The sequence below is a fragment of the Euleptes europaea genome, chromosome 8 (assembly GCF_029931775.1).
Source record: "Euleptes europaea isolate rEulEur1 chromosome 8, rEulEur1.hap1, whole genome shotgun sequence".
NCBI lineage: Eukaryota > Metazoa > Chordata > Lepidosauria > Squamata > Sphaerodactylidae > Euleptes > Euleptes europaea.
Window position 1 is genome coordinate 75,654,111 of NC_079319.1, and position 24,446 is coordinate 75,678,556.

General features: G+C 46.1%; 1 protein-coding gene across 1 annotated transcript in view; it reads left to right on the top strand.

Annotated features, from left to right (window-relative positions):
• The window catches only part of BMP6 (bone morphogenetic protein 6), a 146,559-nt gene extending 125,531 nt beyond the window's left edge, over nucleotides 1–21,028 (top strand). The window contains exons 4-7 of the mRNA XM_056854093.1: nucleotides 3,149–3,346; nucleotides 17,559–17,635; nucleotides 19,548–19,658; nucleotides 20,879–21,028. Coding sequence (XP_056710071.1) covers nucleotides 3,149–3,346; nucleotides 17,559–17,635; nucleotides 19,548–19,658; nucleotides 20,879–21,028 — 536 coding nt within the window. The remainder of the gene's footprint in view (nucleotides 1–3,148; nucleotides 3,347–17,558; nucleotides 17,636–19,547; nucleotides 19,659–20,878) is intronic.
• The last annotated feature ends 3,418 nt before the right edge of the window (nucleotides 21,029–24,446 follow it).

Consider the following 24,446-nt stretch of genomic DNA (forward strand, 5'->3'; position numbering starts at 1 on the left):
CCTAGGCCTATTCTGCGATCACTACAATGGTGGCTCTCTGAGCCTAATCTTCTTAAAGGGATCCCTCTGGGGTTTTGGACTCCAAGTTTTACAGTCACCACAGACGCCTCTATGGAAGGTTGGGGTGGTCATTGCGGGAGTCACTATGTTCAGGATAGATGGTCTCCTAGTGAGTTGTCTATGCACATTAATTTTCTAGAACTGAGAGCTGTGCGTTATGTTCTTACCTCATTCTCAGATATCCTCCAGAACTCGAGAACACTTTTACAATCGGACAACTCCTGCACAGTGTTTTATGTAAACAAACAGGGGGGCACAGGTTCCATTCCTCTCTCCAGGGAGGCCCAGAGGATCTGGGCAATAGCTGGGAGACACAACATAGACCTACGTGCCATGCATATAGCGGGGATCCACAACACCTGGGCGGATTCCTTGAGCAGGGTTTTTACCACAAACCACGAATGGGAACTACAGGATCAGTTTATCCTCCCCATTTTCCAAGAATGGGGCACTCCTCAGATAGACCTGTGTGCGACCAGGGGCAACAAGAAAGCGGTAGAATTCTGCTCTCTCGCGGGGAGCGACCCCTTGTCCCTGGGAGACGCCTTCCAGCTCATTTGGTCGAACCGCCTGTTTTACGCCTTCCCCCCATTCCCCCTGCTTGCCCGAGTTCTGGGGAAAATAGCTGCAGACAACACCGACTGCATTCTCATAGCACCCCGATGGCCGAGACAGATATGGTTCACCCTTCTTACACACCTGGCGGGGGGGAATTACAAGCCACTTCCAGACCACCCGAACCTACTTCGCTGGGGGGAACTGGCCCATCACGATGTACAGAGACTACACCTCATGGCGTGGAGAATCCTTCCCTCTCATTAGTGGGTTGTTCACAGCCGGTTCAGGAGGTCCTTTTGCAAGCTAGAAGGCCCTCGACTCGTTATTCGTATGACAGGAAGTGGGATAGATTTTTAGCCTGGGCGGATCAGGAAAGTTTTTCTCCCTTTACCTGCCCTGTTCCTAGGATCTTGGATTATTTGTTGGAATTAACCAAGAGGGGACTGGCAGTCTCATCCATAAGGGTACATTTGGCTGCGATTTCAGCCTTCCACGATAAGGTGGAGGGTTATACAGTTTTCTCCCATCCCCTTGCAAAACGCTTTCTGAAGGGTCTTAATAATTTATTTCCTCCTACTCCTATACTAACGCCCCAATGGTCACTCTCCCTGGTCCTAGCCAAACTGATGCTAGCACCCTTTGAGCCTTTAGCTCAGGTACACCTGTCGTTTTTGTCGGCTAAAATAGCCTTCCTGGTGGCTGTGACATCAACTAGGAGAGTAGGGGAGCTGGCAGCCCTTCGTATTGATAGCCCCTTCCTCAGGGTTTATAATGAAAGGGTGGTCCTCCACCCTAGTTTTAGATTTAAACCCAAGGTGATCTCTTCCTTTCACCTAGCTCAAGATTTAGTTCTACCAGTGTTTTTCCCCAATCCTTCCTCTCCAGCAGAGAGGACGCTACATACCCTTGATGTAAAAAGGGCTCTCCTTTATTACATTGACCGTACCAAACAGTTTAGAAGGTCCAAGTCCCTGTTTGTATGCTATCAGGGTCCCAAAAAAGGTAAAGCCGCCTCAGCCCAATCTATAGCAAGGTGGGTGGTCACGGCGGTTAGAATAGCCTATAAACAGGCGAAGGTGACATGCCCCTTGGGCATTAGGGCGCATTCCACCAGGGCGCAGGGTTCTTCTGCTGCTCTCCATAGAAAAGTTCCTGTGGGTGACATCTGCAGAGCGGCGACGTGGTCTTCGGAAGACACCTTTGTGAAGCACTACGCTCTGGACCTGCAGGCCAGGAAGGATGCAGCAGTGGGTAGAGCAGTTCTGCAGACCCTTTTTTCCTGAGTCGACCCCACCACCTACTGGGTAAGCTTGCTAATATCCCACATGTGGGGCTGCACCGAAGACAGAAGATGAAAACAGAGTTGCACTTACCTGTAACTGCTGTTCATTGATGTCTTCGGTGCAGACACACATCCCTCCCTTCCGACCCCGCTGTCGACCTAAAAAAAAAAAAAGAAAAGAAAAGAAGAGAGACAAATTATTAAATGAAGGGATTAAGTTATAACTGGTTCGTGTATTCCAGTCTTGGTCGGCGGCGGAGAAGGAACTGAGGAGGGAAGGGGATGCCCCGCCCAGTAGCATGCGGGCTGCACGGCGCGAAGGCCGGCCCCGCCTGTGAGGGAGGGGCATCCCCGGTGGAGGACTAAGGCTATTGAATTTTTTCCGGCGGCAGGCCTGCGCGCAGGCGCAGTCCCACATGTGTGTCTGCACCGAAGACATCAATGAACAGCAGTTACAGGTAAGTGCAACTCTGTTTGCTGCAGTCCAAGCTCTGCTCACGACCTGAGTTCGATCCCAACAGAAGTCGGTTTCAGGTAGCCGGCTCAAGGTTGACTCAGCCTTCCATCCTTCCGAGGTCGGTAAAATGAGCACCCGGCTTGCTGGGGGTAAAGGTAAGATGACTGGGGAAGGCACTGGCAAACCACGCCGCAAACAAAGTCTGCCTAGTAAACGTCGGGATGTGACGTCACCCCATAGGTCAGGAATGACCTGGTGCTTGCACAGGGGACCTTTACCGTTTTTTACACCGACTCAGACCATTATTCCATCTAGCTTGGTGCAGTTTGATCTGAGTGGCAGTTAGGGTTGCCAACCTCCAGGTACTAGCTGGAGATCTCCTGCTATTACAACTGATCTCCAACCACTAGAGATCAGTTCCCCTGGGGAAAATGGCCGCTTTGGCCATGGGACTCTATGGCATTGAAGTCCTGCCCCTCCCCAAATCCTGCCCACCTCAGGCTCCGCCCCAAAAACCTGCTGCCGGTGGCGAAGAGGGACCTGGCAACCCTAGTGGCAGTGGTTCTGCACGGCTGATGGTGGATACTCATATACTTTTAACTGGAGAAGCCTTAAAGACGCTATTGAGTCTGTGAACATTGTCTGCAAATTAGAATATCATACATTAATGAGAGTGGAAAAGGGAGGGGAAAGGACAGGGCAAGTTACTTGTATTGTTCAAAAGAGTTATTCAGAAATACTGTGCTCTTTAAATAATACCTGGCTTTTTTTGGTGCATGTTTGCTTTATAGGTCTCAGTATAAACCCTAAAGAAGCAGGACTAATAGGCCGAGATGGCCCATATGACAAACAGCCTTTCATGGTGGCCTTTTTCAAAGTGAGCGAGGTTCATGTTCGAACAGCAAGGTCAGCCACCAGCACACACAGGCAACAGAGTCGGAACCGCTCCACCCAGCCTCAGGATGTTTCCAGAGTATCCAGCAGCACAGGTAACTTCCTAAATGCCCGCTAGGTCATGTGGAAATAAAATATTGTTTGGGAGATTAGTGATTACCATTTCTCTAGCCCTTTACATTGATGAATTGCTTTTATGTTTTTTTAAAATTCAGGGTTTTGGGTGGGGGGTTGCCAATAAGGTTGAAGAAGAGTTAAAAAAGTGAAATGGACTTAGTAAGGGAATCCTGTATTATATGTAGCATGCGTTTTATTTACTAAATTGTATTTATTAAAATATATCCCACCTTTCCCCATGGCATCTTGTTGGTGTATTCACTGTGTTCATCTGATCATGGGGCATTTGCCTTGGAAGACCTTATACCTTTAAAAGTTGAGTATAAGAGAGAATTTGGACAGATACTGCTTGTCATACAGGGGTGAGGAAAACTGGACTGAATGAAATCCCCTTCTAAGCACTTACTCCTCCTTTGCCTATAATCATGCTATTTCCGTGTCATAGGAAGCACTGATAATTTTGCTTGTCTCATCTGAGTAAAGAAACACATAAAACCCATACTGAGATCATGGTTCCCTATTAACTCTATTCTGTGCCATGTACAATACAACGTGTCCTTTTAGTGAATCCAGTCAATCTTTTAGACTGCTCCTTGAGTATAGTGGCAGTAAGAGTGTATTTCAGCTGTGAGTGAGCATCTGAAACATATGCTGTTGTGAGTGCCATCTTATTTGCACAATTTCACTTAATGGGCTGAGTGGGAGTTTACTTAGGAAAAATTATATTTCAGTTGAGGGTCAAATTAAAGTCAGTAGTAATCATGGAGAGGTAGCCAGCATGGTGCAGTGGTTAAGAGTGGTGCAGTGGTTAAGAGCGGTGGATTCTAATCTGGAGAACCAGGTTCAGTTCCCCACTCCTCCATATGAGTGGTGGACTCTAATCTAGTGAACCGGGTTGGTTTCCCCATTCCTACACATGAAGCCAACTGGGTGACCTAGGGCTAGTCACAGTTGGCTCTCAGCCCTACCTACCTCACAAGGTATCTGTTGTGGGGAGATGAAGGGGAGCAGATTGTAAGCCGGTTTGATTCTCCTTAAAAAAAAGGTAGAGAAAGTTGGCATATAAAAACCAACTACTACTCCTCCTCCTTCGCTATGGTGTGAGGGGAGGGTTTAACCCTTTCATCCATGCCATTTCCCTGACCTCTGTTATCAGATCTGATATTTAGCCTGTAGTGAAACATATGGGTACTACATCAGTTGTTTATGGGGTTCACTGGCTGAACTCCCTGTAACACTGAAAATGCCATAATGATATCCTTACGGAGCAACTGACCTGTTCATAGTGTTGGATCCAAAATACCATGAGTGAAGCCCTGTAAATAGAACTGCCTCCCCTCACTGTTGTTACTGAAACACATCCCTTGGGTTCAGGAGACCCCCTAGGAACAACGGAAGTCTGCAGTAGGAGGGGACAATTGGCAAAAATACCCCCCTCACCTACACACACAGTCAGAGTAGCTGAAATGCCATTGGGCTACCATGGCAGGATTAGTAGTTATTTGTAGTTAGCAAGCTATATTTGTTTTAGTTATATTTGTTTTAGTTATTTGTTGTTAGCAAGTTATATTTGTTTTAGTGCAAGGGTTAGCAAGTTATATTTGTTTTAGCAAGGATTAAGCAAGGGTTTTAGCAAGGGTTAGCAAGTTACTTTTGTTTTAGTGCAAGGGTAAGGAAATTTATTGCATTAGGGTTGCCGGGTCCCTCTTTGCTACCAGTGGGAGGTTTTTTGGGTGGAGCCTGAGGAGGGCGGGGTTTGGGGAGGGGAGGGACTTCAATGACATAGAGTCCAATTGGCAAAGCAGCCATTTTCTCCAGGTGAACTGATTTATATTGGCTGGAGATCAGTTGTAATAGCGGGAGATCTCCAGCTAGTACCTGGATGTTGGCAACCCTATATTGTATGCTGGTTGTAGTTTTAGCAACTACCCTAGTTAGATGTTTCTGTATCAGTTCATTTATTGGTTAACATAACTTCCTCTTCCGGGTGGGACAGCTAGCCTGCGAAAGTTAGCTCCCCTTTGTTCTTGGTTAGAGGAATTTGTGGCCATGAGAAAGGTGGCATGCAGTCTCTTTCCACGGACTCTTCATAAGGAACCTGATTACAGGAAAAATGACTCCATTACCCAGCACCAGCAATATCATAAATCTGACTGCCTTTTGGGCACACATGGAGATCAATAAAGATGATTTGATGCTTATGTACAGTTGATCACTTACCTGTCCTTCAGACAGGCTTAGCTGTTCTGCCGAGGATTAGATTGAACCTCTAAATTATATGTTTGTTTTATCTGATGTTTGATGCTGTGTCACCATCTACTGTTGAGTGTACACTGTGCCATTTCAGCATGTTTATCTCCTACAACTTCTCATTGGATATATAGTATACTCTGGGTTAACTTTTTTGGATTTCTTGCTCCATTGCAAACTAAATGACTTAAAGTCTGAAGTCACTTTGGTACAGCGGTATAGATTACATGTTCTCCATGCTTTGTTAATAGTAAAAAAAAATCAGTTAAAAAAAATCTGAAAGATGATTTCCTTAAAGCTTTACTGTTTCTGCGTAAAGTGACCATACATATACTTCAGCAGCAATCACAGTAGCAGTTTTTCCTATCCTCTATGAAACCAGCCCTTATACTGTCAAATAGGAATAAACATCTTACGTCAGCCTGTATGCTGAATCCAGCACTGGACTGTCTATTCTGACTGGCAGCATCTCTGCAAGGTCTTTCCCAACCCTGCTGAGATCTTTGAAACTGGAGACAGAACTGGGACACACTAAATGATGAAAAAATTACAGCGAACTATACTAAGTACTTTAGACCACAGTCCAAGTAGTTTTGTGAATCATTTTGTACACTGCTATCCTATTGCCTGCATAGAAAAGCTCTCCTGAATACTTCAGTTTTGCATAGTTAGTGGAAAGCCAGGAGAGTGGGACCTCCCTGACCTCCCAGGGCAGGAAATTCCATAAGGTGGGACCCACAATGGAGAAAGCATGTGTACAGGCAGAATATGGGCTCTGCCAGTAAACCTCTATTTGTTTAAAGCATTTATCAGATACCTTTCTTCCTCATAGGGACTCAGACAGCTTACAATGCAAATAATAATAAAATACATAAATCCACTAAGTTAAAATCAGTAATTTAAAACTGCTAGTAAGCAGATGAATTAATCAAATGCCATCATGCATAAAACTGTCTTCATCTGCCTCCTCAAGATCGAGAATGAGGGGCCCAGGAGCACCTCTCTGGGGAAGTTTTTCTATAACCTTTGGGGCTGCCACTGAAAAGGCCCTCTCTTATGTACCACCAGACAAGCTTCTCTGGTGGATGGGACAGTCAAGGTAGCCTCTCGCTGTGATCTTAGTTCTTGAGAAGGAACATATGGGAGAAGATGGTCCTTCAGATACCCCAGTTCCAAACCATGTAGGGCTTTAAATGTCAAAAACATGAATTGAGGTCAGGAGCAGATCAGAAGCCAGTGTAATTGCTGTAGGATTGAGGTCACATGATCCCAATAACTGGCCCTGGCCAGCAGTGTAGCTGTAACTTTCTGCACTGGCTGCAGCACCCAAACACTCTTCTGTGAGGGTCTCTGTCTTTGTGTCTCTGCTTTCCATCACCTGCTGTGTTATCAGTGAACTCGTAAAAGCAGTTCACACCTTCTGGTCTCAGGCGCCAGGCCTGATGGCCCATGTATCTTCCCCCCCCCCGCTGTTCTTCCTGCCAGTACTCCCTCAGGCCGATGCGGCCTTGGAAGTGTGATAGCCGCCCAGACTTCCTGGGATCTGTCTGATGTTTTGTATTATGCCAAGCTTGTAACTTCCCATAACAATAAGTGTGAACCCCAGTGCCCCAGTGCCCTGGAGTCAATATATTCTGTAAACCCGTATAGCCCCTCACTTGCAACTTTCTACCTGTGCCTGTCTCATCTCCTGAAGGCTTCAATAAATCGATTGTTTCTGTATCAACGTCTGAGCAACTGATTTGGAGAAGCAAACTCAGAGAGGGGGATCTCTCACATTAAGTTGCAAGTCCTTGCCTCTCGGACTGCAGCTGTACCGCTTTGGACAGAATGTCAGCCGACGAGGACACCACCCCTAACCCCGATGCCCCCAAGGAACCGGACGAGCCGGAGAAGCCGGACCCTAAAGAGGAGGGAGCCAAGCCAAAGAAACCGAAGGGTCGCGCCCCCGACCAAGATCGGGACGGACGTCCCCGGGGGCTCACTTATTGGCTGGACTCTCCCAAGGGCTGGTCGCTCTCGCGGACTGCGGCGAAGGATCGCCGGTTGGCCTTCCCCAGCACGGGACTCGAAGGGGACCCGGCCCGCAAAGAGGCCCTCATGGAGGAAGAACGAAAACAGTGGCAGGAAGACCGCCGGGCTATGCAGGAGCAGATGGAGATCATGCAACGCGTAATGGGTGAGATGGCCACGACCCTAGATGCGCTGAAATTGCAACCTCCAGCCGGTGCTCCCCCAGACGGGGCGCCAGTAGTTCCGCCCGCAACCCCTGCCCCCCCGGCCCGTCGGGACCTGAAAGTCACGTATGACGGGTCGGGAGACCAGTTGACCTTTTTTATGGTCCAAGTAGACATTTTTATGCGGGAACAAGGCCGAACCTTCGTTTCTGAGGAGTCCCGGGTGCAGTACGTGGCTTCCTTACTGCAAGGGGAGGCGGCTGCCTGGATGGTGTTGCAGTATGAACTCCGCTCGCCGGTGCTGCGAACCCTGGACGAGTTCATGGTAGCACTCCGAAACCGTTTTGAGGACCCGACTCAAGGTGAGCGGGCTAAAGCCTCCCTGATGCAACTGCGCCAAGGGACTAAGTCGGTGGCGCAGTATGCAAGTGAGTTCCAGTCACTGGCTAGCCGAATTCTGGACTGGAGTGAGGCTACCTTGGTACAATGTTTCAGGGAGGGTCTCAACCCAGACCTCCAACATTGGGCCTTCATGCAAGGGAACCCCCCGGATGTGGAAGGTTGGGTTCGCCATGCTGCTGACATCGAGAATCGCAAACAACTCCTGAACTTGTCCAAGCAACGGATTGGGCGAGACCCCAGGCCCCGGGGTGACCGTGGCCGGGAACTCCGGCAAGGGGGTGGCGGGGTCCTCTCGGCCGCGGAACGCCGCAAGCGGTTCGAGGCCGGCGTCTGCCTGATCTGCGGGGGAAAGGGTCACTTTGCATCGCAATGCCCCTCTCGCTCAGGCCGTCCGACCCCTCCCCGCCAAACCCAGGCCGAGCCGACGAAACCGGCCGCCGACAGCCAGCCTCGCCGCAGAAGTGGACCACTGAGCCGGCGCTCCGGCGCACCCTCCGCTCTCCACGCACGTCCCCAGGATGGGGCATCCGACTCTACGGTCCCATCGGGGTCCCGGATTACAAATACCGTCTTTGATTCGGACGGCTCCCCGGAGGCCACTACCCCGTCCCCCTCTTCCAGCGAGGAGGAAGAGTGGGAACAGCCGGCAAAAAACGCCGTCGGTCTGCTGTAGAGGGGGCTCCGCAGCAGACCGTCCCTATCGTTGTGCAAGGAGCTCCACCGATGGTAAGCGCCCAAGAGGACAATGTATTTGTGCGTGTCCATCTGTCCCTACCCAAAGGGGGCCCCCCGTTAGAGGTCCCCGCGTTGGTCGACTCGGGGTGTGCCCGCACCATGATAAATGAGGAAACTGCCAAGAAGTTGGGTGTCCGGCGCAAGCGGCTTCCGGGACCCCTCCGTTTTTCCCAAATGGACGGGAGTGACTTTAAACGGGGCCCGGTGACCCACAGAACTGCAGCCGTGATTATGTCCGTGGGGGAACATTGGGAACGGTTGTATTTCACTATCGCCCCTATTGTAACCCCTGTGGTGTTAGGGATGAACTGGTTAAGGGGGCACAATCCCTCCATTGATTGGGTTAAACGGGTGCTTTCCTTCCCCGAAAACCCCTGTGGGTTGCATGACAAGGAACGGGTACTCAGGACTCCAGCCGCCGCACTGGTAGGGTCCCCCGCCCCAGTCTCTCCTCAATTACCCTCTGAGTACTCGCAATTTACTGATGTTTTTGATGTTAGAGAGTGCGACGAACTGCCTCCCCACAGAGAAACGGACTGTGCCATCGAGATTGTAGGGGAAGGCAAACTGTCTAAGGGAAAGGTTTACCCCATGAGCCCTAGTGAAAAGACAGTGTTGCGAGACTATCTGGATGTCAATCTGGCGAGGGGTTTCATACGCCCCTCCAAGGCTCCTTATTCAGCCCCAGCTTTCTTTGTAAAGAAAAAGACGGGAGATTTAAGACTGTGTATTGACTTTCGCAGACTGAACGCAGTCACCCAGTCTAATGCTTACCCCCTCCCTCTTATTCCTGACCTTCTAGCACAATTAAAGGAGGGCCGAATCTTCACCAAACTGGACTTGGTAGAAGCCTACCACCGCATTCGCATCAAAGAAGGAGACGAACCCAAAACGGCCTTTTCCAGTTGTTTTGGGATGTTTGAGTACCTAGTCATGCCGTTCGGACTTTCGGGGGCTCCGAGTGTCTTTATGCAATTAATTAATGAGGTTTTGCATGATTTGCTGTTTCGGGGGGTGGTGGTATTTCTCGATGACATCCTTATTTACTCTGAAACCATGGAAGACCATGTGCGCCTAGTGCGAGAGGTGCTCCAGCGGCTGCGGGAGCACAAACTGTATGCTAAGGTGTCCAAATGTGAATTCCACCAACCCTCCATTACATTTCTGGGGTATGTGATCTCCCACCAAGGGTTGGAAATGGACCCCGCCAAGGTCCAGGCAGTGCGGGACTGGGAACCCCCCACTACCCGCCGCCAACTTCAGCAGTTTTTGGGGTTTGCCAATTTTTACCGGAACTTCATTCCTAACTTTGCCCAAGTTGCGCTTCCCCTCACTGCCCTGTTGCGTACCAAGGACAAGGGGGCTAGCGCCGCGCTTCCCTCAGCCCGTTTGCAATGGTCCCCCCAGTGCCAGCTAGCTTTTGAACGTTTGAAGCTACTTTTTTCATCCGAACCCGTTTTGGCTCACCCAGATTGCACCAAGCCTTTTGTGGTGCAAGTGGATGCCTCGGATGTAGCCATGGGCGGGGCCCTATTGCAGAGGGATGAGGGGGGACGGTTGAGACCATGCGCCTACTTCTCCAAGAAGTTTTCCCAGTCTGAAATCAACTGGGCCATTTGGGAGAAGGAGGCAGCAGCGGTCAAACATGCCCTTACCATATGGCGACACTTCTTGGAAGGGGCCGAACTGCCATTCGAAGTGTGTACCGATCACAAGAATCTTGAGGCCCTCAAGGGGGCTAGAAAACTCAATGCCAAACAGGTTCGGTGGGCCCAATTTTTCGCTAAGTTCCGGTTCACTCTCAGACATGTCCCTGGCAAAGAAAATGCCCTAGCCGACGCTTTGTCACGACTTCCCCAGTATCGCAACGATTTCGATCGCCCAGTCGACTCCCTGTTCACTCCCGAGCAGCGAGGGGAAGTTCCTAGCTTAGCCGTCACCACCCGGTCCCAAGCCCGACCACCGGAGACCCCCCCTACACTCAAAGGCATCCCGGAAGCCTTCCAACAGCGACTCCGGGACGCCTCCTTGCAGGAGGAGGAGCATCATCTCCTCCCCACTGGTCTGGAACGTACCAACACTTGGTGGGTGCAAGGGGGGAAACTGTACGTCCCCTCCTCTCTTCGCAAGGAAGTATTGGGACTTGTACATGGTGCCAGGCTAGCGGGTCATTTTGGTTTCATAAAAACGCTTCACCTGGTTCGAAGACAATTCTGGTGGCCCGGTATGAGATCTGATGTAGAGTTGTATGTGCGCAGCTGCCCCACCTGCGCCACAGCCAAGAAACGGATGGGAAAACCCCCAGGGCTTCTCAAACCGCTTGAGAGCCCCTCCCGTCCCTGGGAAGTCATCGCCATGGATTTTATCACCGACCTACCTCCGAGTCGGGGAAAAACGGTTCTTTGGGTTATCACAGACCTCTTTTCCAAACAGGTTCACTTCGTTCCATGTGCAGGCCTTCCTTCAGCCCAGGGCTTAGCTAAACTGTTCATCACACACGTCCTCAGGCTACACTCGATCCCGAGGAAGGTCCTCTCCGACCGGGGGGTCCAGTTTGTTGCCAAATTCTGGCGGGCCTTCCTAAAGTTAATGGGAGTGGAAGAGCAGGGCCTTTCTTCCGCCTATCACCCCCAAACGGATGGTCAAACAGAACGAGTAAATGCGGTGGTAGAATGTTATTTGCGTTGCTATGTAAATTTCCACCAGGACGACTGGGTCGACCTGCTGCCATTTGCCGAATATGCGTATAACAATGCGCCTCATTCCTCTACCGGCTTTAGTCCCTTCCAAGTTATATACGGGACGGATTTCGGCCCTTTCGGTTCTGCCCCCGTCTCGCCAGAGCTCCAGTCTACCCCTGACCTTCAGGAGTGGATTCAGGTGGTTAAATCCACCTGGCCATGGTTGCTCAAAAATCTGGAAAGGGCAAAAAGCAAGTACAAGGAACAAGCAGACAAACACCGGTCTCCGGGATGGGAACTCAAGGTGGGGGAGCAAGTCTATCTGTCCACCAAAAACCTCCGCTCTCTTCGCCCCTGCAAAAAACTGAGCGACCGTTATGTGGGACCTTTCCCCATTACCAGAGTAATCAACGAGGTTACTGTGGAACTGGACCTCCCAAAAACTCTGAAAGGAGTCCATCCAGTCTTTCATATAAGCCTCCTCAAACCCTATGTGGCAGCCCCCCAGTTCCACCCCCCTCCCGCACACGAGATTCCTACCGTAGTAGGAGGGGACACCCATTTGGAAATATCCAAGGTTTTAGACTCCAAATGGAAGAAAGGGAAACTGTTTTACTTTGTTCGCTGGAAAAACCTTGGCTCCGCTCATGACGAATGGGTGGCCGCACCCCACATGGCGGCTCCTCGCTTAGTCCGGGAATTCCACCTTGCTTATCCCGATAAGCCTCGTCCTCTCGGGGACCCCGGGGGGGGGCCTTAAGGGGGGCAGAATGTGAGGGTCTCTGTCTTTGTGTCTCTGCTTTCCATCACCTGCTGTGTTATCAGTGAACTCGTAAAAGCAGTTCACACCTTCTGGTCTCAGGCGCCAGGCCTGATGGCCCATGTATCTTCCCCCCCCCCGCTGTTCTTCCTGCCAGTACTCCCTCAGGCCGATGCGGCCTTGGAAGTGTGATAGCCGCCCAGACTTCCTGGGATCTGTCTGATGTTTTGTATTATGCCAAGCTTGTAACTTCCCATAACAATAAGTGTGAACCCCAGTGCCCCAGTGCCCTGGAGTCAATATATTCTGTAAACCCGTATAGCCCCTCACTTGCAACTTTCTACCTGTGCCTGTCTCATCTCCTGAAGGCTTCAATAAATCGATTGTTTCTGTATCAACGTCTGAGCAACTGATTTGGAGAAGCAAACTCAGAGAGGGGGATCTCTCACATCTTCAAGGGTAGCCCCAAGTAGAGTACACTGCAGCAGTCTAGTCTAAATGTAATGAAGGCATGGATCACTGTGGCTAGATCAGACTGAACCAGGAATGGGTGCAGCTTGTGCACCAGCCAAAGCTGGGTGAAAGCACTCTGAACCACAGCAGCCAGCAGATTTTCTAAGGTGACTGCTGTGTCGAGCAGCATTCTCAATTTGCGAGCCTGGCTTTTCAAGGGGAGTGTAACCCCGTCCAAGACAAGGGAGCTCTCAAGTCCCTCGTCTGCTTTTGTGCTAACCCAGAGAACCTTTATCTTGTCAGGATTCAGTTTCATCTTTGACCTTTCACACATATTCTGGATGCCACTCTGTCTTTAAGAGTTGCATTTATTATTACAATGGCCAGTTTACGTTTATATATGGTTAAAACATTTCCTCCTTCCCCTTTCACATTAAAATGATGTTTTCTCAATCCTATCTGTCAACTTTATTCTGATCTCAGAGATCATTATGGTGTTTGTTGAGTCATGTGGCTTGGAGTTTGGACCTTAATATTATTTAGCATTATATTGCAGCTGGCTGGAAAATATCTGAAATATTGATGGAAATGAAGCAAACATTTTCCATTTGCTGACCGATCCTTGTGCCTTGTGATAAACTGTAACTCCCCTTTTGGCATATGCTTTTGCTGGATTGTGTTAGCATCTGTTCCCGGTCTATGAAAAAAGTACTTCTCCTTTTTTAGAATACGAATGAGTTTATTATTTTACTTAGACTGTCCTCTTCTTTCATAGTAAGCTCCTGGTTTTTTTTCCCTCCAGATCCAGAACTTACTGTACTCCCAAACAAACAACTGATTAAATATGTCCCCTTTATAACTATTAAATAACTGTTATCATAGGTGAAAGAATTAATAAGCATCATAGGACTGACTAGACCAACAGAGGCAAAGTAGGGAACAATTTAGGACAAACAATCCCAGGGGCTCAGCTAGGTCCATATCTTCCAGAGGAGGTACAGAGATAGCCTGAGGCTGGGTCCCTGAATAAATGTTTTAAATAAATAAATAAATAGAATAAATAATACATAAATAAATTCCAGGATCAGCTGACAGCGTCCTTCAGTGGAGGGCAGAATTGCTACTGCTTTAGGAACAATAAATAAGATCACTATTTAGTATGATATCAAGTTTTATTCAGTGTACCTATAGTTTAATTAAGACTTAAAACTTTAATTAAAGTTTATTAAGTTAATAAACAGTGTACCTACCTATATAGTTTAAGTTTAAGAAATTTGGCTCTTAAAAGAAATCTCAGTCGTTGTACTGTTGATATTTGGCTCTTTTGACTAATGAGTTTGCCGACCCCTGGTCTAAGCTACCAAAAGCCTTGCGTGTAAAACTATTAAATGATATTTATTTAATATAATTTAAAAGGTTATGCCTTGCTTACTAAAGCTGCTGTCTCAGTAACAACTCTGATCAGATATCTGTATATTACATACTATATAATAATATATATTAATATATATTACATATTAATAAACTCGGAATTTTTCAAAAAATCTGAAAAGCCTAATATAATGGATTTGGCTTTTCAAATAAGGAGGTGGGATCTGGCAGGCAGCTCAGATCTGATCCCCACCCCACCCCGGGTTCAGATCGGTGCTGCTTGGTAGCTCCCGCCTCCTCGAGAAGCTGGGAGCAGGCAGTGCAAAGCTGATCCTCCAGGGCCTCTGAACTGCACAGAGGCTAGGTGCCCGTGATCTCAGTCAGCCAGTAGGTCAGTAGCGGGGAGGGAAGAGGTTAGATGGGTGGAAAAATAGCGGCCTGAAGGGAAGAGGGGAGGGAGGGGGAGGAAGGGGCCAAAAATGGTAGTGTGGCCAAAGCAGGTCGAATAATGCCAAAAAATCTGGTTCAGCTTTAGTCGAATGTGCGCACATGCGCGCGCACACACACACACACACATATAAAATACCATTATAATCCATTATCTGCCAGAAAGTCAATTTGCTTAATCAGTAATTATAGGAATATTTTCAGACCCACAGTATGCAATCCTATCCCTCTCTTGTAGCATTGATATAATAAGCACTTAGGTAATGTGTGCACCAGTCCAGGGTTTTATTATAGAACTGTAACTTGGCTGACATCTTGTGTTGGTGATGTCTAAGGCAATATAGATTCCCTGCCTCTCCCTGCTGTTAACTATAAACAAACTTTTTACTGCAGTGAAAGTAGGCAATAATGACTCAATGGCCTAGACAGAGTAGATATATTGAGCACAGACTTGCCATTTTTATATGGCCTTTTTTCCTGACTACAACCACACTTCAGATGATGAAAAAATTAAAAAAGAAGAAGAGGGGAAACAACATAACTAGCAATTTTGTTGTTTCAAGGTCTTTTTTTTTTAAGTTTTCTTCTGGCTCAAAGCTTAACGTAGCAAGTTCAAATCACAGCTTTAAAATTAATAGCCAACAAAGGGGCCTCAGGCAATGGTGGATATTGAAATTTTGTTTAGGAAGAGGGATATGAGAGAAGATAAATGGACCAATCCTGCTTGCAAGGCAATTTTTTGGCCGTGGGTTAAAACTGGTAAATCAATTAACGGCGTGCCCGGGAGGATGACCTTGAGTGGGATGAGAGGTGGGGAACTTTACTGGTGCCCATCATTATTCAGTTGGCAAGAGGACCATTTTATGTTCAGAGGCATCTTGCGGGAAGGAAGGAAGACAAGAGAGGGAAAGTAGCAATGCAGGTGCCTCTGAGGGGCAGAAGCAGCAAGGAACAATGAAGGAAATAACAAGAATTTTTGAGGATAAGATGGATATATGTTCAAGCAGAACGTTTGGGGTATTATAACTAAGTGGCCCATTCCACAGCCTTCAGCAGCATTCTATACACTGTGAGCTTTCTTTAGAGCAATTTTGAATGCTGTAGGGATCCTAGACTGGGAAAATAGGGACAGAAGTTCAGATATATACAGGTAGCATTTATCTGCATGGTTAGATACATGAGACTAAATAGGCTGTTATTAAGAGTATGTCCAGCTTCTATCCAATAGTGACGTGTGGCCCCTATCTATAGATATCTAAATCTGTGGGTTAGGGCCGAATCGACACTGAACAGACTTTCTTACAAACTTGGGGGAACCCCCCAAAAACGTTTCAGAAAAATCTGAATATTAAAAAACAACAACATTGGGGTTTCAAATTTCCCCCCAAATACAGAAGTGTTGTCTGGTCATGTACAGGCAATGCTTGTACTTTTTTTCTGCAGATCTGGTGGCAGGTGAACCCAAGAACTGCTCTGGGCCCGCCTGCAGCAGTGGCAGACTCCCAGAACTGCTCCAGGCCCAGCCGTGGCAGCAGCATATGCTAGGAGCCACTCCAAACCTGGCAGTCGCCACCACCGCTGCAGCCGGGATCAAAGATGGGTGGTGGGGCGTGGAGCTGTGCCAGGCTTGGCAGTGGAGGTGGGGAGATGGGATTCCCCAACACAATTCTTGTGGGTCCTCCACTTGTCTTTATCTAAAGCTGTCTCCTAATTTAAATACTGTGTATGAGTAGGGTTGCCAGGTCCCTCTTCATCACCGGCAGGAGGTTTTTGGGGCAGAGCCTGGGGAGGTCGGGGTTTGGGGAGGGGAGGGACTTCAATGTCGTCGAGTCTAATGGCCAAAGCAGCCATTTTGTCCAGGTGAACTATATCAGCAGGAGATCAGCTGTAATAGCAGGAGATCTCCAGCTAATACCTGGAGGTTGGCAACCCTATGTACGAGGAGGAATGCTTTTCAAGAGACACCTTTCAAAATAGTTTTGAGGTATTTTGCCTATTAATGACCTTGTGGAACTGATGAACCTCTTAACACAAGTCATGGGGCAAGAAGAGGTAATTTCAGTAAATACTTTATATCTGCTTAGCCACAGATAAGGGTCAGAGATGTTTTAGAGAACATAGGCGAAAGATAATTGGAATCAGTCTTATTTGAGTCTAACTCGGGGGTAACCTGCAACATCCACTTGTGAAGATGTTGGTGTGCCAGCAACTAAAAGGGACAGGGAGAGAGGAGGGTTGTACTCAGCCAGACACACTGGGAGCAAGCTGAACCCCACTGGTACTCCAGCACCTTAGGGGCTTATCTCAGTTTCTTGGACAGAGTACCAGCCCTGTGTGCCAAACAAAATGGTCTAGTGTGTTGTTACTTGGCATGTGTGCCAGGGATTGCCCTACCCATGTCCTTGCCGATTTAAACAATTAAAACGCAAGTTTCCACTTTAGACTAAATCAGTCTTATGCTTCAGTTTGGAGAGGTGTTCACTGCTGGTTAAAACCTCTTGTAGAATAGTGTGGTCAGCTCTTCTTTAATTCAAACCGAACTCTGACAAATTGAAAACAATTCATATGATATGTGAGAGGTCCTGGCTTGTTTCAGTTTTTTCGAGCGGAGTGGTAGGATACCTGCCCCTGGCATCTACCATTGGGCTACTTAAGGATCATCGTTCCCCACGGGGAGGAAGAACAATCTAATAAGCTCTCCACCGTGCATCTCATGGTGATTCCAATTGAGGATAGTGCTACATTCAAAATCATCTTACCTTGAAGGAAGAAGAGAGAAGATGAGCAGCCTGACAGATAATCTGGCAAGAACATACATTCCGAGCCACAAAATGTCTTAAGCAACACTGTGGTGCTAAGAGTCTTAAGGATATCAGTTTTATGCGTTCTCTCTCTTTCTTACGTTTCCTAACAGATTACAACAGCAGTGACTTAAAAACAGCTTGCAGAAAGCATGAACTTTACGTTAGCTTTCAGGACTTGGGATGGCAGGTAAGTGGTCACTTCTGCCTCCATAGATACATTCCTAAAACAATGGTCTCAATACCGACAAACGTATTACTTTTCTACCACTGTTTTATAGTAAGTAATTTTGGTGAAAAAAATCCAGTCCAATTTGTTATAACCCATTTTGTTAAGGTCAGCGCATCAGCTGATTTGCACTAAACACATTTGTTCCCCAGGCAACAAACATATAATAATATTCCTAATAATCCTTTGTTGCTATAGTCTTTGAAAATCTCTGAAGTACAGTTTTGGGGTTCAGCAGAGTGATGCTTTCCCTTATTGTGTCTAAAATTTGTGTCCAAAAATATGAAATTCTGGGTCCAAAGTATGACAATGGCAGCATTCAACCTAAACATGTGCTAAATGCACACATTTCAGTTGTAATCCAATACCATCAGAACTATAGTTTTAAACACTGCGTACATATTTACAGTTTTTAAATATTTAGCTGAATTCTCCTACACCCACAGCCATTCTCTTATTTGGGTAATTAGGCCTTTTATGCATGGATGCTTCCCTCGTGGTCACCCCTCTGACGACTTCGGGTCTTTGTTTTGATTATGCATGCCGTTTCCGACCATCAGAGGTCGCCTCGCTCTCCCACTGCGTTTCCCCACATTTTGCCCGTGTTTTCAGGGACCTGTTTTATCTTGAATTTGAAAACACAGGCAAAATGCAGGGAAATGCAGTGGGAGAGGCGAGGCGACCTTAGTTTGAGAACAGCTTCCCATTCATCTCTGATGCCTTGTAATTCTTGTTAAGAATTTACCCCCATTTCCTCTTTTCATTATTATCTTGTTGAGGCTTAACTAGTACATTAAAGAATGAGAGCCGTTTCTCTTTTTCCTTGCTTTTAGGAAGGGCTCCATGGGGACCAAAGAAAATGGGGATCTCTTCCCTTTTAACTTCTTTGATCTGTTACACCCTTGCATGTTCCAGTATACATGATGTGGCAGTCTGTTCCCTAAAGTATGTGTTAGCCAAGCCAGTTTTAATGTTTATAAGACTTGGCTCCTATTCACAGCATTTAACCGCTGCATGGGTCTCACGTTGCTGGAGCTAAACAGCTGTGAAATGACTTTAATTCGACATGTCCTTTGACAGAGTTTCAATGGATTTGTACACAAACTGCAAATGGTTTTCCACAACTCTAGATGGCAACTCAAACCTTACAGCATATTTGAAAAGTGGGTCAAACCATGGTATATTGCATTATGATCTAAGCATATGCTGAACCTGTCATGGCTCAGTCGGTAGCAATCTACCACAATGGCCAACTTTAGGGAAGCTTTCCTGGGGACGATCCAGGCTGTACTTTGCATGTGCTGTTAGCCACATACAGCTCTTTGCAGATGGAAGAAAGGCAGACAGGAGAAGGGAAGTCGGCAGATGGGAATTTTGCAAGCACATGGGAAGGGATCAATGGGACACTAAAGCATACCTTTAATATCCTATACCTGCAGCAGGCAAGACTTGCTGAAATCAATGTGACCAACGAGGGGTTTAGTGGTTGTAGAATTTTACAAGGAATTATCAGTACGTTTTGTGCTTGCCTCTTATGCTGTATCAATGTCCCAAAAATCTGAAGATGGGACAGTTATTTTAGGTATATTATGTTATTTTAGATATCACTCTATCATAATATAATTATAGCCTAAAATTTGACACAGAGAATTCTGATGGTTTATTGCTGAAAGTCATAAGAACTTAAGAAAGGCCATGCTGGATCAGACCAAGGTCCATCAAGTCCAGCAGTCTGTTCACACAGTGGCCAACCAGGTGCCTCTAGGAAGACCACAAACAAGATGACTGCAGCAGTCTGCATGTCTATTATGAAAACCAAACAGTATTAATTATACAAGGTACCTATAATACATGTAATGTTTTTGTTATTAAGGACTGGATAATTGCACCAAAGGGCTATGCAGCAAACTACTGTGATGGAGAATGTTCTTTTCCACTTAACGCTCACATGAATGCCACCAATCATGCCATTGTACAAACTTTGGTAAGTATACAATTTAAGACTAGCCCACAACCATAATTATATAGTTCCCTGCCATCCCTCACCATTGGTGGTTGTTTGGGGAGATGAGGAAGAAGCTTCACTTCATCTCCTTCCTTTTCATATATTAGCAGTATGAGATTGATGGAAGGGGAGACAAGAGAAGTAATGATTTTCCCATCCTTTCCATTGGGTGTGTTAGGTTGACCAAGAAAATGTACTTGTAGCATATACTCAGGATTATAAATTTGGCCCATCAGTGTAAGCAGTTATCAGCCAAGCGATAAGGAGTAGAGAATTGAGATGGGGCAGTAAGAGGGAAATATCAGCCTGACATGGGACATGTGAGTTTGGGAATTTTAATTTTGTATCCCACTTTTCCTTTGTGTAGATGAGAGGAGCTGTTTGGTTTCACAGCAACCTTTTTAGGTAGGAAAGCCTGCCTAAACTGAGAATATGAATCTAGGATTCTCACATCTAACCACAGCACCACCACTGGCTATCATAAGAGACAGAAGGTTCAAGAGATCCTTGGCATAAAGTCAACACCTTGTGTTTTTCCAAATACCCAGTGCTTTCATGGGATCAGTAATTTTATAAACAGAGACCAGTTTATCTCCCTTTCAATGTAAGATTTTAAATTTTATATATCATAGTGTATGATATCTTTATGTAGTTATATATATATCCACCATGAAACAAGGAGATGATGTGGATGGGCAGGCCAGTCCTGAAGAGGAGGGCAGTTCTGCAGCAGCCAGGAGCAGTGCAGCCACGCCGCCTCCTCTGAGGCTTCCCAGCTGATGCAGAGGTGGAAAAAGCCTTTTTATAAAATATACATAGAGGAAATGGGGAAAATCCTCCATTGCCTCCGACAGGGCTGCACCACTGAGAAAGGTGGCGCAGCCCCGCTGCCGCTTGAGGGGGGGTTCTCGGGGAAAGGGCTGTGGAAGTTGCCGAAAGGCAGCTCCACCCCCGAGAACGCCCACCCATGCTGGTGTAGGTGCTACCTTATTCTGTGATAAGGTGGCACCTATGCCAGCGCGGGGTCACACCGGCTCCTAAGGAGCTTCACCCCCCTTTAGGAATGGGCTCAAAGTATAATTAGGCAAAAAAAAAAAAAAATCCTGCACCTCACAGGGTAGCTGTGAAGATAAAATGGGATAGATTAAAAATTGGCTGAAACTACAAATGAAATTGGCAGTTTTTCTTTCCTTGAACAGGTTCATCTTATGAATCCGAAGTACGTTCCTAAACCATGCTGTGCCCCAACAAAACTTCACGCAATATCAGTTCTTTACTTTGATGACAATTCCAATGTCATTTTGAAAAAATACAGGAATATGGTGGTAAGAGCATGTGGGTGTCACTGAGACCAACCTGATGTGCTGTACTTGATGACTTTCCTCCAGTGCCTCAAAGAGAAAAACCGAATGCTTCTAGACTAGTATCGTGCCTTAAGGAGCAATAAGCAAAACCACAAAGAACTCCATCACTGCTTATTCCCTTCTAAAGTAGTTGCACAATGGTGGCTCTTCTGGTTTCACAACTAATAAGTACACCAAGAATAAATGGTAAAGTGTGGCTCACATTGATAGAGCAAATGGTACAGATACACACCTGCCTGCTTTGATCTTGAGTTCAGTCTTGCTAAGAAAGCACTCATCGACTTTTAGTTGATGCCACAAGAAGGAGGAGTTTTGTACCACAGGGAACAGAAATGTACAATTCATGGGGGAAAAGTGAAGCTCTGACCACGTACAGCTAAACAAAGGTATTCCAAACATAACTGTAAAGGCATGCAAATTAGATTACTTGCATCAGGCTTGGGCCTCCCCCTCCCCCCATGTAAGAACAATGCAACTGGAAATGCACCTTTAGTGCCGGATTATGAAACAAATGATTACTCATCCACATCGTCTGCCTTTCTAGAGGTCCAATTGTTCACGGGATAGCAAGAAGCTGTTTATACACTTTTTCATAAGACAGCTTTTGTATTACTCACTTGCTAGGTCTGATGACTTTTTTGTAAATCCTGCCACCATACTTGCTCATTCTATGTGTACAAATACATGTACGCTTGTGTGCCTCAATTGAACAGCAAAAATGTATATCGAACTACCTAACTGTAAAGCAAACAGCGCCTAAATCCTTACCATTGCCTAATAGACTTGCTCTAGCCTTTCTGGTTGAAAGTGAGGATTCTCAAAACATAAACCTTGTCTCTGTAACTTGCCTGAGATGAGAGTGAAAAATGGATCATCCCAAGTATTAAAAGACTATGAAAAGGAGGCTGCTGTTCGTTGCTTTCCTGAACAATCTAACAGCAACAAAAGTGGAAGGCAAAGCTGGGGGCGGAGCTTGTATACTTTCCACGGCTGGTAGGCTGGCTGAATACTCAATCCTACCAGCCCAACTGGAAACACAGACAAATCCTGACCTGGTAGAGGTGAGGAATGGATTCGCCTGTCTCCTCGCATCTGTTCATACTTTTTAAGTGCTGTCTCTCTATCCCATTGAGCAATGAATGGGTTAATGTATATAATATATTGCCTTAGTCCTGGCTCCGCACAATGGAAAATTTCCCCAAGGCATAAATTAACAAGAAAAGTGCACTTCCCCTCCCCTTTGACTACTTCCATTTTAAAAAGACTTCTTGTAAATAAATGAAAAAGTATAATTTATTGCAACTGTCAAGATATATGAATTTTGATATATCATTTAGCAAAACAAGTTTTTTGTGTAAAAAAAGATTTTATTCAGAAAGTATGTGTGTAAACAATTGTACCACTTGATTTTGTACAAGAAACTCATGGGTCACAGGCTCAGTGCGCTCATGAGATTGTGCTTCATTAGAAGGTTGTTTTTTTTAAAAAGCCGTCATGAATAAAGGCTCCCTTTAAGGCAGAAATTTACATGGTGATCTGATATATCCGCCATATGTCCATCTTCCTTTTTTAAAAAATTGTGCGGGATAGAAAGAATGCATTACAATACAAACAGTAAAATGTCTACATGTCTAGTGAAATTGCATCATCCCACTGAGACACACAGCAATATCATCTTTATACGTGTAAGTATCTGCATGTGTACCAACTTCAACTCCTTCCTGAAATGACAATATATGTTCATGTAACAACTAGAATAAGTTCTAGTTTGGTGGACTACTTTCTATCTTCTGTCGGTACCTGCACTTGAGATTCTTTGGCTTTGATTCTGTCTCTCACATGCAATACTTTCATTATGGCCATTTCTGCACAGCTTATCTGCCCCAGGTCCAATGCTTTTGGGAAGTGATTTCCCCCCCCTACTTCCACACAGCATCATAGTGCATTTGTACACCTCCTGGGGTTTCCCCAGTGATCTTTCTTAAACCTGATTTGCCCCAAAGTTTTGGGAAAGATTGCTGTAGAGCCTGGGTGGCTACTGGGTAAATGGAAATGTTCAGATCTTCCCTCCCATGTGGCAGCCATTTTGCCTAACCCCAGTCTCCACAGCAGCCGTTTCTTCCCTCTGCCTCTGGGGGCTTTTATTTTTTTTAAAAACTCAGCACTAAAATATCACTGTATCGATATAATATTATACCAATATGTGTACCAGGATCTCTGAATTCCTAGCTTTCATTGAAAGAAAAAAAATAAAGGTATCTCTGCAATGAAAGGAGCTACAGACTTACTTTAAAAAAAATGAAGCTGGTGGTACACATATTGGTATAATGCTGTATCAATGTGACAACATTCTAGTGCTGATTTTTTTCAAAGGCAAAAGTGGTAGACCAGGGGAGGGGCTGGTGGCCGCTGCTGGGGGACTGGGCCGGGGAAATCTGCAATGTGGAAGCCCTGTTGCTGCTGCGCTTTTTCAGGAACCACACCAGCAGTGGGGAAACCACACAAGCCCATCCCTGTATGGAAAGCACCTTAAACTGAAACATAAGGAATGAGAGAGAATATGCTCTAAATGAAAAAGGGGAAAGATTTTGCAGAGAAATTTGGTGACATTGTTTACAGTACCTGGCAATAATTTTCAAGACGAGATAAGACTTGTCAGCAGCTCTTAATTTTGCTCATTAAAGAATAATAAAGCCATAGGCCCCGATGTACCTTTAAAAACTCTGACTCTGCTTACGAGTCCAAGCAGGGATTTACCAAAAAAAAAAAAAAGCTATCTTGACATTGATATCTGATCAGTTAAGAGAACACTGATTATGCAGGAAGGGAGTCAAATAATTTTACAGATGATTAAAAGGGACTGACAGCTTTCAAACTAATGCAAACTACCTAACAAACAGCACAATTCGGTGATAACCGAGCACACATTATGTTTCCTTGCCAATCTCTCCTGATGAGAGAAATCAAGAACAGGAATTAAGCAGCCCACATTGGACAGGAACATCTCACTGAAGTGTGCATGTGTTTTGTTTTTTTTTTAAACTTCCTTTTAACCTGTTTCTGTATCTACAGCTGAATGAGGTGCATTTAAAGGCAGCAATTTACCAGTACAATCAAATGAAGTTACTATGCAATTTTGTGAGCTGTATGAATGCAAGTCTTCAAACCTGATTCACCCTCTAATGAAAATAATCTACCATGTCCCCTTTAATTTTAACCTCTCCTCACTTATTTTTGTCCCAAAGAGACAACATAGGGCAAGTGGAAGTTCATTAATGCACACCGATACTGAAAATATTCTCAACCTGAACAGTGACTACTTGTTATAAGCCTACCTCAAGGCCAGTGTAGTGGGGCTGTAGGAAACACGCACGTACACGCTCAGAAGATGCCACCCTTTAGT